The sequence below is a fragment of the Pleurodeles waltl genome, chromosome 10, assembly GCF_031143425.1.
Source record: "Pleurodeles waltl isolate 20211129_DDA chromosome 10, aPleWal1.hap1.20221129, whole genome shotgun sequence".
In the NCBI taxonomy this organism is placed as follows: Eukaryota; Metazoa; Chordata; class Amphibia; order Caudata; family Salamandridae; genus Pleurodeles; species Pleurodeles waltl.
This window is the reverse complement of record NC_090449.1, coordinates 345027540-345042376: the sequence shown is the minus strand read 5'-3', so window position 1 is coordinate 345042376 and position 14837 is coordinate 345027540. Positions and strand designations below refer to the sequence as shown.

The following is a 14837-nucleotide window of genomic DNA, read 5'->3' as shown; positions in this document are numbered from 1 at the left end:
AATGTGATTTACTGCCATTTCAAGATGGAGGGTATCCATCGCCTTTGTGACCTGTTGCTACCAGACGATTGAATGGTGTCTCGACCTTCTCGGCAACTACCTGACAATCCCAATTTTCCCACCTCATCTATTTTTTTTTTTTAAAACAATTCTAACAGGGGAAAGGGGTCAGATGTAAAAATTCACGTCCCACCTAAGGGCGAGGGAATATCGCTTAATCATTTACTCCGACAACCTTCTCTTGATGGACCAATGCCCATTCAGGTGGTGAGATCAGTTACAATACACAATTTCCCTCCTGGAGAACCTAGGCTTCCTTATCAACGCCAGGAAGTTGCTTTTAACTCCTTCCAAACAAACCACCTTCCTGGGTTTTGTTATCAACTCAGTAGACAAGACTCTCAGCTTATCTTCCTGGAAAAGCCCAAGATTCGCAGGGAACTGAAATAGAAAATTTCCAAACAATTTACTTCTTTATGTCAGATAGCTCATATAGTAAGGGCTCCTATCATTCTCTGTCCAGGCAATATTTCCAGGCCCTCTGCACTACAGGGCACTGCAAAGGCTCAAGATCTTTCACTTACACAAGGGCTTGCAATATGTGAAACAGGTTCCCCTGACAGAGGAGGTGAAGGCAGAGATGCTTTGGTGGCTATCCCGCATGGAGGCGTGGAACGGTTGTGCCATATTCGGTTCTGATCCAGATGTTATCATAGAGTTGGACGCCAGCGGGTCCGGTTGGGGTTCACTCTAGGGAGCAGACTAGAGGACATAATTAATGCTGCTGATTGGTCATTGAACTACATTGAAAAGATTTTACTTTAAAGCGGTGATAGATATGACGTGTTTGGTGGCGGATAAGTTTTACACAAGTATAATCCTCACCTCCGGTCCTGATATAAAATGCAAAATTTCCAAGCTATCGTAATGGAAAGTTTCAATTCTATTAAGGACACGGAGGCGAGGATTATTCCCATCCATGCACTGTATGCCTTCTCCCTTCCCCTTATGGGGACGTCTTCCTCTTGACATAGTTAAGAGTAACTATTCTGATTTCCTTTCAGGGTTTTAATGCAGTGTCATGCTATTGTCCTATTTGGTTTAAGCTATCACAGTGATGATGCTCGAGTTACGGTTTTTTAGGATCATCATGGAAGTATTTACTCTGAATCAGTCTGTGCCAGAGATTTATTGAATTCCATTTTGTTCTTTATCCTCGGATAACGATTCCACTGAAGGCGACTAATACAGAGGAGGCTTTTCTATTGCGTCTAGAAAGATGATGTGTCTGAGAAGACATGCAGGCGAAGAAGCCTCACCATGCTGTTGCGGCCCAATATTGACACAAGTCTTGATTGTAGGGGCACAGTTATGATCACCTGCGACCATCTTTCTCTAATCAGTGGGAAAGAACACTGTATGCCTGCACTGAAAACACCCCAATGGCCACACGCACAAAGTGTGATTAACAATCCCAAAGGAAAAAATGCCTCCAAGAGGCTTCCTCAGTACTGACCCTGAGGGTGCCTTGCCACAGAATATGGACCATGTACTGGGGTGCAGGGATTTTGAGGCACTCTGGCTTGCGGAGGCACAAACTGCGGGAGGAGCATCCTTGTTTGAATGAGGCGTCCGTAAATCAACAATTCGCTCAAGAGAAGAAGCCAGACCACACTGTTGCAGCCCCAATATTGACAAGCCGTGACTGCAGCGGTGAATCACTTCCATGGCGAGGTGAACCCTACACTGTACTAACAGGCACCTAGAGACAAATAACCAATAAACACGTGAAAGGAGAAATAGAACTAAACATAACGAATAAATTAAGAACTTATCTTTTCCCGAGCAGAAAGAAAAAACAAGTGCCTGAGAAGAAAGTGAATTAACTGGATGTTGGAGGATGGGGTGGGGGTGGAGGGGTGTTCACTGGCTGTTGTTTTGTAGTCCTTTCCTGTGGAGTTATGGGAAAGGTGTTTTTTCTTCTTTAAACACTGTTGAATAATAAAAAGGAAAGAAAGATGACCAGAATCCTTGCGTGTGTCCTTAATAGAATTGAAACTTTGCGTTACGATAGCTAGGAAAATGTTTGTTTCTTGCTTGCCATAAATGAGGATATAGGTTGTTAGACTGTTAGTAAATTGATAAACTGCAGAAAAGTTTTAAAAGTGGCTAGCTAAATAGCTGGTTAATAGCTGTGACATGTTTGGTGAGTAAGAGTAAAATATGTCTCGGACTCCTCTTCAACAAGAGAAATAAGAGTTATTACTGACTTACAACAGTGGTGAATAACACATGACTGAAAATACCTGTCTGGCAACTTGGTAATTACGATAAAGATCTACATGACTGAAAATCCTAGTGTGGCTACTTTTCAAAAGAAATGCAGAGTCAGCTTACTGGTACAGAACCGGTTTTTGCAACACTTTTGTTGCATTTTGGTGCCTTTTTTAGAAATCACTTTATGCCAATGAAGCTCCTTAGTGATAAGCCAAGTTACTGGAACAGATATTTATGCTTTGGTTACTTTTTGGGCAAAGGATGCGTGTAGTTATTGTACAGTTTTTTTTTTTATTGATGTAAATAGGGTTTGTTTTCATTTTGATTTTGTAAGAGACTAATGTTTATCGTATTATGTTATAGCCCTAAAGATGTTAGCTTAGAATGAAATGCGTTGGCTATGAGAAAACAACGTTTCAAATACTTATATTGGTAAAGAGCAACTTTTGGAAGCGGTTTAACTTTCTTTTTGTTTTGTTTACTTGAACTCTTTTTTTACCTGTTTCTTTGATTATGAAGAAAAATTGAACTTCCCCATTTTTTAAATATATGGATGCAATTTAAGGGTGTTGGGTCACATGTATTGGATTGTTCTAGGAAATGTTTTCTTTTACTGTAAAGGGGGATGTGTGATTGCTGCATCCCCTAGTTTGAATGCACCTTATTTTTGCTTAAATTGATTTTGGTAGCTATCATGGGAATGGCCTTGTGTAATAGGGCCTCAACCATTTTATTTTAAGTTAATCATTCAATCTGTTTAAAAGGTGAACTAAAAAAATAAAATTAAAAAAAGCATTGGCAAAGCCAACAGGTCTCACATACACAGGAGTTTTAACCATGTTGAACACCAGCATGGTTACTGTTCAGCATGGGTGAGCGTTAGTGGCGTGGAGTGTTTGTGGAGAGACATAAGGTGTCGTGGAATGGCGTGGAGGGAGTAGAGTGTCAGAATGGAAGGGGGTGGAGTGTTGTAGAGTGTCAGAGTGGACTAAAGTGTTGCGTTGGAACATAGAGTGTTGTGGAGTGGCGTAAAACAGGGTGGAGTGGTGTAGAGGGTGTTGCATAGAGTGCGGCAAAGTAGAGTAGCATACAGCAGAGTATCATAGAATGGAGTGGCATAGAGTGGAATAATGTAGTTTAGAGTAATGGCAGAGTAGAGTGGAGTGGAGCAGCGTAGAGTGTCAGAGTGGAGTGAAGGTGAAGTGGCATGGACTGGCGTAGAGCAAGTTGCCTAGAGCATCGTAGAGTGAAGTAATGCCACAGAGTGGCACAAAGTGGAGTAGAGGTTAATGGAACAGAGCATCGTGGAATGGAGTACACAAGAATGTAGAGTGGGGGGCCGTTGAGTGGCCCAGAGTGAAGTGGCGTAAAGCACAGTTTATCAGATTAGACTGGTGTAGAGTGCATTGGTTTTGAGTAAAGTGGTGCAGAGTGCACTGGTGTAGAGTGACGCAGAGTGGAGTGGAGCAGAGTAAAGTAGAGTAGTGCAGCATAGATTGCAGTGGCATAGAGTGCAATGACGTAGATTGGAGTGGTGCAGGGTGACAGGGTTGAGGGAGTAGAGGGGCACAGAGTGCAGTGGTGTAGAGTAGAGTGCATTGCCGTAGAGTGGTGTGGAGAGCAGCAGTGGTGCACAGTAGACTAGAGTGGCATAGGCTGCACTGAAGTAGAGTGCAATGTTGTAGAGTGGCATACCATGCATTGGGGTAGAGTGCAGTGGCATGAAGTAGATTGTTGCAGAGTAGAGTGGCATAGAGTGAAGTGGTGCAGAGTAGCTGGCGTCCAGTGCACTGGTTTTGTGTAAAGTGCTGTAGAGTGCATTGGCATTAAGTGCAGTAGTTTAGAGTGGCCTAGAGCACAGAGGTATAGAGGACAGTGGTGCAGAGTAGAGTAGCGCAGCTTAGACTGCAGTGGCACAGAGTGCAGTGGCATGGAGTAAACTGTTTCAAGAGCAGAGTGAAGTGGCGTTAAGGGGAGTGGTGCAGCATAGGGTGCATTGGCATAGAGCACAGTGGTATAGAGCGTAGTGTTGCAGAAGACAGTGGAGTGGAGAATCGAGTGGTGCATATCAGAGTGGGGTAGGGTACTCTGGCATAAAGTGGTGTAGAGTAGAGAGGCATAGAGTGCAGTGGCACATATTGCATCGGCGCACAGTAGAGTGGCACACAGTGCTTTGATGTAAAGTGCAGTGGCGTAGAATACATTAGTGCAGAGCAGAATAGAGTGACGCAGAGTTCAGTGAAGTAGAGTGAAATGGTGTAGAGTGCAGTGGCATACAGTATATTGTAACAGAGTACAGTGACGTACAGTGCAATGATGCAGAGCAGACTGGTGTAGATTGCAGTGGCATAGAGTGTATTGGTTTTGAGTAATGTAGTCTAGAGTGCATAAGCATAGAGTGCCGTGGAGTACAGTGCAGTGGCATAGAACAGAAAGGCATAGATTACATTGGCGTGGAAGAGAGTGGAGTAGTGCAGAATGAAGTGGTGTAGAGAAGATTTTTCAGAATAGAGTCAAGTGGCATAGAGTATTGTAGAGAGCAGTGTTTTAGAGTGCAGTGGTGCAGAGTAGCTTAGAGTGACAGAATGGACTGGCGTAGAGTGCAGTGACAAGAAACTCTGCCCCACTTGTGTGGCTGGGCATAGTGCAAGTGCCAGCAACACACAAACCTAACTATGCTCAACACGAGTCTCCATGCAGCGGCTCCCATTGTCCTTGGTTTGATCCGTTTCTGTTGCAGCACTAGGCACAGCCACACAAGTGGGGAAGTGTTTTTATTGTCACAGGTGAGGCAATCCTTAATTGTAGGAATTTTATGGATTCCTGCTATTCTGACAACACTTTGCCATGAATATATGCCATACTGATAGGTGCTTGAAAGGCTGCTTATTACTGGGCTCCTTAATTCAAATATTACAGGAAGATCCTAGGCTGAGGTCCATCTGGACAGGCGTGGCTAATAGGATATTCAACATTATTGTCACCACACTAGGTCTCAAACTGAAACTTATCACGTTAGGCATTTGGGGTGAACATTCATTAGACACATATTTGCACCTGTTCTGTGATGTAGCCTTAATGATACCTAGGCGGGATGCGATCCAAAAAAATGGAGCAGTGTAGATGCACAAGGAGTGGAGGACTGGGAGTGCAACATGGACTGGTGTATGAGAGCGAAGGAACAATTCTGTAAGGCCCAAGGCGGTCTCAAACATTTGATACGATATGGCGAGCAAGAAGGGTCTGGGAGGAGGATATGGACTGAGACACTGTGGGGACTAGGTAGGTGAGATACACCTGGAGGTTTAGAGGCAGTGTTCTTCCTTTTGCCCAGAGTATCATGAACCCCTGAGGGCGGTGCGGGACAGCCAGCCACTGACATGTGCGATCACACCCACAAACTTCAACTTGAGATCATTGTAAACTGCTGGATGGATCCTGCCTACTGGCTTGTCACATGATGCCTGAGAGGGGAGGGACTGCATTTGTTGGATGTGTGTTTTGCATGTAAAAAACAAACAAAGGAATAATGATAAAGCCGTACCCTGACAGCATTGCCCTTGTGGCAGATGTCCCAGAAAGCAAGTGCTTGGGCATTAGGTCTCAGAACCTGTTCGGTGAATGTCAAAACAGCTACTGCAGCTTGTGCCCATGGGCTAAAGGAATGAGGCTCCCAGGCACTCTTACGAAGACGCGGAATCACCATAAAATCAGACACATCAACGGCAGCGAAGTGTAAAAGGAAAGCCCAAAGCAAAAGGGAACGGGCAGAGGGTGGCTTCCTTACCAAGCTTAAACATGTGAATCATCATGATATAATCAATGCAGAAGAAAATGCTTCCCATTAGATAAAGCACCCAGAACCTAAAATGCATATGCCATTTTCCACATAACAGCCCATTAGTCCAGCCTCCAATGCAGAAGAGGACCGCCGGAACTTCTGTATTATAAATACATTGTAACCTTATACATCCAAAGATAGCCGCCGACTTCATGTCACAACCTTAATTAAGACAACACATGCACTGTCTAGCCAAGACTGAGAAATTTCTTAGCTAACATGAAGGAAAGTTTCAATTCTATTAAGTACACGGAGGCGAGGATTATGGATGCATATCTTTCTTCACTTTAACAGCCAGTTCAAAGTGCAACAATTTCAAGAAAAACTACAACACCCATTAAGCCAACGTCTCTATGGTAACCAGTGTCCAATCGTTGTCCTCTCCGACGGTGTGTATATATATCTATTGCTGTCGTTGTCCGCCCTCGACTTCACTACAACAGCAAGTTAAGGCATCCTCAATTTGCTACTGTCTCCGATCCTACGAGAACAACATAACATATTGAGCAAGAGGAACGAGTCTCCCTAAAAAAATTCTGAACAGTTGAAATAACCATACACTGTAAAATATGCATTCCGACCACATTAAATATATGATATCCACCACCAAGCTGGCAACAAATCAAACCAAGGTTCTTCATACGACCATTGTAAACATAGATACCACCTCCATTGGCGTTGTGTCCAAACAGCTCCCGGGCGGGAGGCACATCCCTTGTGTTAGGTGGGATAATCCTCGCCTCCGTGTCCTTAATAGAATTGAAACTTTTCTTCACGTTAGCTAAGAAATTTCTCATTCTGTGTCAGGACCGGAGGAAAGGATTTTGCATGTTTAAAGCTTACTTATCACCAAAGAGGCTTCGTGAATAGGTTTCAAATAAAACTTTTCGAAGGTAGACTCTGACGACCAATCAGTGGTGTTCATGATGTCTTCCAACCTGCCACCCACCTGGATGGCCTTGGAAGCCATGGCACCCAGAGTGGAATGTGCCCCAAAAAGCTGTACATTGATGCTCGCTTCCATCAAAACCCATCTGATCCACCTAGCTATCGAAGGCGAAGAAACTGCCTTAAGTGTTTCTTTATCGAAATCAACAATTGCCTTTCTCCAGGAGGTCGAAGGTCAGCCGTCATCTCTTCGTATGTTTTGAGAATTCGTACAACGCACAATTTCAGTGCGTGTGGGAAAGCTGGATAGGTTACTGACATGATATTACACTTGGTCCACCTGGAAACAGTGAAGGTCACTCCCTCTGGGGAAAAAACTCTTGCTGATACATCCAGAGCTCTGACATCCGACAATCTTTTGCACAAGATGAAACATAGCAGCATAGCTGGTTTTGCTGACAATTCCTTCCGAAAGAGATACTGGTTATCCTGCCACGAGGATAAGAGACGCAGAACCTGATTGATGTCCCATAATTCCGACTACCTGGGTTCTGGAGGTCTGGATATTCTGATACCTTCAAGCAATTTGCACACCCATGGGTGCTCCCCCACCGGGCAATTGATCAGCAGGGGATGTCCTTCCGAGATTGCTCATCTAAAAGGATTTATCAAACAATAAGATAAACCAGCTTCCGCTAGCTCTGCGAGAAAATATATGACATCCGTAACTTGGGCCCCCATGGGAATCAACGTGTTTTTCCAAACACCAACAAGCCCAGCAATTCCAGGCGGACTTGTACCGCTTGCATGTTCCCAGAGTTCAGGCCTGTCTAATGAATTTTTCAGCGTCCTTTTGAAAGGCGGCTGTCTTCCCAGCTACCCCGGAAATCTTCCAAGCCATCAAGGAGAGATGTCCCTGAAGGACCAGAGGGTGAAGGTGCCCCGTGGAGTCCAGGAGAATTGACGGAGAGTCCGGGAGAAGAATTGGGAAGTTGCAAGAGAGCTCCAGCAGGGATGGAAACCACACCGGTGACCTCCAGAGTGGGGTTATCAGGACCACCGTAGCCCCCTGACGACGCACTTGGGCTGACACTCTCGGAATCAGTAGGAAAGGGGGGGGGGGACGACGCATAACCCTGGTCTCACCCCCAATCCTGCATGAACGCATCCGCTGCTGCAGACCCTGGGTCCGGGCACCAGCTGAAGTACCTCGGTAACTGGGCGTTCCATCTGGACGCAAAGAGATCCACTGAACATGTCCCCCGGTGCTTCATGAGTGCCAGAAAAACTCCTCTGTCCAGCTGCCAATCGCTGGAGTCCTCCAGAAGTCTGGAGTTGCAGTCCGCCAGAGTGTTCTTGGAACCCAGAAGATACTCCGCCGTCACCGAGATTTGGTGCTGGAGACAAAAATGCCAAAAGTCCTTCGCTAACTCCGCTAGGGTCTTGAGTGAGTGCCCCCTAGGTAATTTATGTACTGCACCGTGGACACATTGTCCATCCTCAGAAGGACAACGCAAGAGACCTTGTCCCAAGTCAAAGACCTGACCGCAAATGATCCCGCCAGGAGCTCTAGAAAATCGATGTGCAGACTGAGTTCCCATGGGATCCACCAAACGAGACATCCCCGCACCGGGCTCCCCAACTCTGCTGGCTGGAGTCCGATTCTATGTTCAGATTTGGCGAGTTGGAGTTCCGTTCTCGCCTCGTGAGGAAGAGAAATGAGCTTGGAATAAGTTAACCTGCGCCGGAGATGATGCGCCTTTAGGTGATGAAGTGCCCAGTAGTGAAAAGGGCCCTGAAATATGGCCTGAATCGAGGATGAGAGAAGTCCCACCACTCTGGCTAACTGTCTGAATGAGATTCTGTTGCTTCTCATGACCTTCGTCAACTCCTTCTTGATCTTAGATATCTTCAAGCTCTGGAGGCTGAGGGAGGCTGTCTGGAAGTCTATGAGAAAACCCAGAAAAGTAATCGACTGCGAGGGCAGGAGATCTGATTTCTGCAGGTTTATCAAAAACCCCAAGTCCTGGAGAAGTGCAACAGTCGTGGTCGCATTGGATTGAAGTTGGTCACAGGATTGATGCATCAGGAGGAGATCGTCGAGGTAAATGATTAGACGAATCCCCAGGACCGAAGGTACTCCACCACTGGTTTGAGCAGTTTCGTGAAGCACCACGGTGCCAAAGATAGGCCGAAAGAGAGGGACGTGAACTCGAACACCTGCTCCCTCCAAAGAAATTGCAGAAACCTGCGAAGGGGGGAAAAAAAACAAAATTGGGACCGGGACATCCTTGAGGTCCAGACGAATCATCCAATCCCCTTGTAATAGAAGATCCCTGAGCATATGAATGCCCTCCATTTTTAAGTTTCCGTAGACTACCCACTCGTTGAATGCTCTGAGGCGAAAGACTTTGTCCTTTTTCTCTACCAGGAAGACATTGCTCTAGAAACCCCTGGGATGAAGGACAGACTTTCCTATGGCCTCCTTTCATTGAAGGTCCTGAACTTCTGAGTCTATCAGTGTGGAATCCACTTCCGTAAATACCAAAGGTCTCGGAAGACACTCCTGGACCGGTGTTCCCAGAACTCTCAGTGAAAGCCTGTCACTGTCTGTAAAACCCAGGCATCTGAGGTTATAAGTGCCCATTTGTGCGTGAAAAAACGCAATCTCTCTCCGAGAATTTGAGGGGAAGAAAGAGTAATCCTTACCATTAGGGCCTCCTGGAGCGTTACCTGCTCCCCGGGCACTTCTGCTTGCTCTGCTTTTCCCACTACCCCGGTTGGGGAAGAAGGCACCTTGACGACCGTCCCACCATCCATTATTCCTGTAGGTATAAGTGTTGGGACCTTATTGATATACGCGGCCGGAGGAGCGACCCCTGCCTCGTCCGGCTCCCCAAAAAAAACTTTCCCAGGAAAAATGTTCTTTATGGAGGACTGTGCCTTGTCAAGCGCCGAAAAGATGGCCACAAACTTGCCCAGTTTCTTTGACGAACGGATCGCCAAATAAGTTACCTTGGGCGACCGCCCCTTTCTCGGAGTTAGATAGTTCCCCCAGTTTGGGGTCTATTTTAATAAGTAAGGAACGGCGCCTCTCCGCCAAGATAGCACAGTTGCCGTTGCCCAGGAGGCAAACTGCCACCTGGGCCCACCCAGCCACAACCAAAAGGCAAACTGCCACCTGGGCCCACCCAGCCACAACATCAGTCGGCAGGGGGGTGTCCGTGTGCCTTGTGTGCTCGACCAATTGAATAATCTGTGTTAGGGGTTCCTAACATGTCTAGCAAGTTGTCCTGGCATGTCCTCCAGGACCAGTCGATACCCTTCTTGGGATCCTTAGTGTACTTCGCAAAGAAGGTACACATTTTTGGTCTATGTCCGGAGTTGCCGCTACCTTGCCTGGCAAAGTAGGGGGCGGACATTCGGCCTTAGGTGGGCCCGAACCTCTTTGTCAAGAGGCTGACGAATCTTGCTGGCCACATACTGGGCCACCTTCTACTCCGGTTGCCACTCCGAGGACCTAGGGTGATAGATGCCCTACAGCTTAAACATGTCTGAACTGGAGTCTTCTGCCTCCTGCGGGGCTGGCGTGGTGGAAACCAGGCGCCATGGACGACCGGAGTGGTGTTCCTCATCAGGGGAGGAATCTCCCTCTGTGTCCCCTTCAACCTGCTTGGGTGACCCCACCTCAAGGTCTAATATGGGGTGAACCTCTTTAGCGGTCTCTCCGGGCCTAGAACCCTCCCAGAAGGTTGGGCACGCACCCTCTTGTGAAAGGTTTCGGCGAGGTGTTCGAAGCCCTCGAGGTGCCCCGTGGAACGCTTACGCAATTTCTTGGGAGCCGTCAAGTTTGCAGTTTTAGGAGCAGCTCCCGTCCCCCCCAAACATGCCTGTCCCCTTAGATACCTGCTCTGACAGTTTTGCAACACTTTCCTTAATAGGGCCCAGGGCCTGGGCTATGGCTTGAGAGATCAAAACATCTACCTCAGGGGGTAGAGTGCGCTGTGAAGGGCACTCCCAAGGGGACAGGTTGGGGAAGAAATCATGGCCCTGAATGGACTGCATAGTAGGGAGACAGTGGGAGATGCTGGACAGGAGAAACACGCTGTAGATATGCTTACGGCAGCCCCCCCACGCTCCTGTCAAGAAAAGGGAAGAGACCGAATGGCCTCTGCGCGCGCTCCGCTCCCTAGGCAGGAGTCTATCTTACCGCAAAAGTGGTGTTCTGTAGGGGTTAAAATTGAGCTTTACGCCCAAAACCCGTGTCACACTATCCCCCTAGTGATCGAGCGCTCACTGCGACTCGAATTGCTAGGAAACGCGCATAACACCAGCAGACGCGAAAGAGCGCCCTCTGGTGGAGCCGACATGTCACCGAGTCTGGAATCAGCGCTCGGGCATAAAAACCTACCAAGCGCGGTGACGGTCTCCTGTAAAACCCAGAAATACTGTGATTAAACAATGCCAGCACAAGGCTTTACCAAAACAGTCAAAGGCAATGTCACAAGTACACTCAAGAGGCAGTAAGGGCAAAAAGACTTGACTGATGCTCGAGCAGTGAAAAAGAGGGCGGACGACGACAGCAATGGATATATAAGCACACCGTTGGAGAGAACAACGATTAGACACTGGTTACCATGGAGAGGTTGGCTTCATGGGTGTAGTTTTTCTTGAAATTGTTGAACTTTGAACTGGCTGTTAAATAAAAAGTGAAGAAAGATATCCGGTCCTGACATAGAATTAAAAAGGAGGAGGATATACTCCAAGGGAGAAACAAAAACAAGATCACTAAACTGCGACAAGGAAAGCCATCACATAAGCAAACAAACAAAAGTGATAGTAAATCCAATCAATGGTACGCAAAGGCCGGGATATAAGCCATTGTAAACGTTTTAATAAGCTTTCAATAGGTCATTTACAATCAGCCTTCGACAGACTCGACCTAAAAAGAACCACAATTCCCTTATTCCAGGAGCTGTAGCAAACCAATGAAAACTATTACAATAAAGACGCGGAAGGTGAACAGGTGGAGGTATAGTGTGCGTGTCAATGCAATTGTCAGTGAGTTGGTTATGAACGCCCAAGTTACCCATGGTTTGCCTGACCCAAAATGTCTGATAACCCCGGACTTGGACAATATCGGCATGCGCAGTCCACTCCACCTGCCCACGTCATGTTGAAGAGCGGCATTTGCTTACCCCGGAAGCCAACCAGACTGACAGCATAGCCACAGCGAGCCAGGCTAAGTGCGTGGTACGTCATGCGTGGGCTACGGCCCAGGTCACCGAGCACTAGCACGCATACTCGCCGTAGACCCTTCCTTGGAGCGGCTATGCACGAGAACCCCAGCAAGGACAGGGCCGTGAAGGCAGACAGCAGCGGAAAGCGCAACCATGCCCAACCACTTCTCCAGCTCAGTGAAGCTATAAGAACACAGCCAAGCGCTGACACCTGCAGGAATAGCGGCAGTCGCCAGCCAGCCATCACAATTAGGGACTTATCTACGGGAGCCGCAGAGGTTCAAGCCTGCGTGTAGCCGCGAATAGTTGGAAGAGTAGAAAGACTATGATCACGAGCGGCAGCAATAGTAACACCCTTTACATTTAAACATTAGTTTATCTTGAAGTAATGAACTCATGGGCACACCTGTCATGTACTAAAACACAAACAAAGTACTGATTTATTCAACCTTACCCGTTCACATTTGAACGTATGAAATTGGTTCCGAGTTGACAAAGAAATTAATGTGTTAAACATTTAAAAATGTGATCTTATGCGATAAGGTTGAGTTTCTTAGTGTGCTTTACTAGAGCTCTGAATTAGCCTGCTAACTCCATGAGTGAAATGTCAAAATCATTTTACCATAATAATTATTTTTAGTTGTTCCGATACGTCAGCTTAGTTGACAGCATTTTAAAATAAAAGTCTGGGACTTGATAAGTTCTAAAAATTGCAGTTTTTCGTAGTAAAGACAAAATCTGTTTAAGTAGTAGTGATGTTTTGTTTTCTATTGCTATTTGTAACCATACTCAAATCACGAAAACATTACGTCATTGGGGTTAATGGGCGATTTTCTGAAAAATAGGGAGTTTCCACCCCATTAAGAAGCTACAAACATAGCCCACAGCCATTCACAAAGATAAGCACACTTGAAGCCACACTGCAATTGTATAGAAGTAGTATACATCATTTCCCTGTGGTTAGTGAGTGGTAGAAGATTAGAGCCACAGGGTCCACGTGGTCAAACAAAGAATGGGTTAGGGGCAGTTAATACAGCAGGTAACAAACAAAATTTAATTATTTAAGGCTGGAATATGGCGGTGTATAATCTAAGCTACAAAACCCAGATTGGTTAAATATTATAACATCTGCCAGCTAATATGTTTACTGGAAACCTGGAGTAGGGTTGATTTTTATATAGATGGCCTTGACCAAATCCCCTTATTATCAGGTGGCTTACCTACTTATAGACCAAAGGTATGAGGTCATCTTAATACATGTTTACAATAATATCTTCAATAATATACATAATAGAATCATTAAAGAATTCAGAAAAGATTTGGAGGTTTTCGCAAAATAAAGTGGGCTCATTTTATAGTAGCTCTGGGTCGGAGTTTTTAATACAAGAAAATACCAGATTAAAAGTAGTTCAGGTTGCAAACTTTCAGATTATTTTGGGGCTGACCAACTGTTGTATACATGATCCCTATGGGGACTCGCTAAATGAACTAGTATATACATTAAATCTCGAAATTATAGAACAGGAACCAGAAGAATATGGCTCTGGGTTGCCAACCTTTTATGGTAATGGACACTTTTCTTTCTTTGACCACGTAATGATCTCAGTCAACGATCCAAACCTAATCAAAACCCTTAATATAGAAAATACTGTGCTTAGTGACCATGCTGTGCTAAATCTTTCCTTAAATATTTTTCATAATAAACCAGAGGCAACGGAAACTGTGCTGTTCATTTAAACCTTGGGGAGAAATGGGGTTACCTTAAAATGGGCGGTGACAAATGAATCTAAAATACTTGAAGCCATCATGCTAGAACAATGGGATTCTTTTGTTTTACGTTCAGAATAGGGGGGGCAGGGGAGGTAGATTATTTTAGGTTGGTGGAAGGCTTTTTTCAAATTACAGCAATTGCCAAAAATTTACATAGAGAAGGAATACACCTGGCTGGTTTAACTCTCATTGTACTAGAGCAAATCAGGCACTCGGAAAGACTCTACAAGAAACCCTGAGAAATGGGGATAAAATAAAGGATCTTCAAAAACATTATAGGACGGTATTAAAAAGAAGAAAGAAGGAACTTCAGGAGCTGGCCTGGGCAGATTTAGAATAGGCAGCTGAAACTGGAAATAATAGTTTGTTCTGGAAAACGGTAAATTATCCCTTTCTCCAAGAAAGCGTTAGTCCATCTATGGAGGTTTTCGTGTTACAAAATAATTTACAATCATTTTGAAGGCATTTTTATTCCAGATAATATTGCTGCTGATCAGTCTCAGAGTCTCCCAAGTACAATTAATTTTGAGCTTCAGGAGCGAATTACCAAGGCGGAAGTCGGTGTAGCCCTAAAAAATAGTGCCCAAGGAAAAGCCACGGGCCCATTGGGGTCCTAGTGGCTGTTTTTAAGACACATACATCTCTATGGTTTCCAGTTTTAACACAAATGGAGAAGCAAACAGTTATTTCCCAAAATCCTAGAGCGATAGAATGATTGTCCCTATTTTTTTTAAAAGGGAACAGAGGCAATGCTAGATGTTACTGCCCCATATTACTTTTGGATCCTCTGTGAAAGTCATGGGTAGGGTGCTCTTAGCTAG

General features: G+C 45.5%; 1 protein-coding gene across 3 annotated transcripts in view; it reads right to left on the bottom strand.

Moving 5' to 3' along the window:
• The window catches only part of ALG1 (ALG1 chitobiosyldiphosphodolichol beta-mannosyltransferase), a 425029-nt gene extending 412504 nt beyond the window's left edge, over positions 1-12525 (bottom strand). For 2 of the 3 annotated variants that reach the window (XM_069210579.1, XM_069210577.1), the window contains exon 1: positions 11217-11299. Coding sequence is in view for 1 of the 3 variants with exons in the window: in XM_069210576.1 (XP_069066677.1) it covers positions 12205-12490 (286 nt within the window). In the remaining 2 variants the exon portion in view is untranslated. Of the gene's footprint in view, positions 1-11216; positions 11300-12204 lie in introns of those variants that run through there. The other variant, XM_069210576.1, reaches the window with a different exon arrangement.
• Between the last annotated feature and the right edge of the window lie 2312 nt (positions 12526-14837).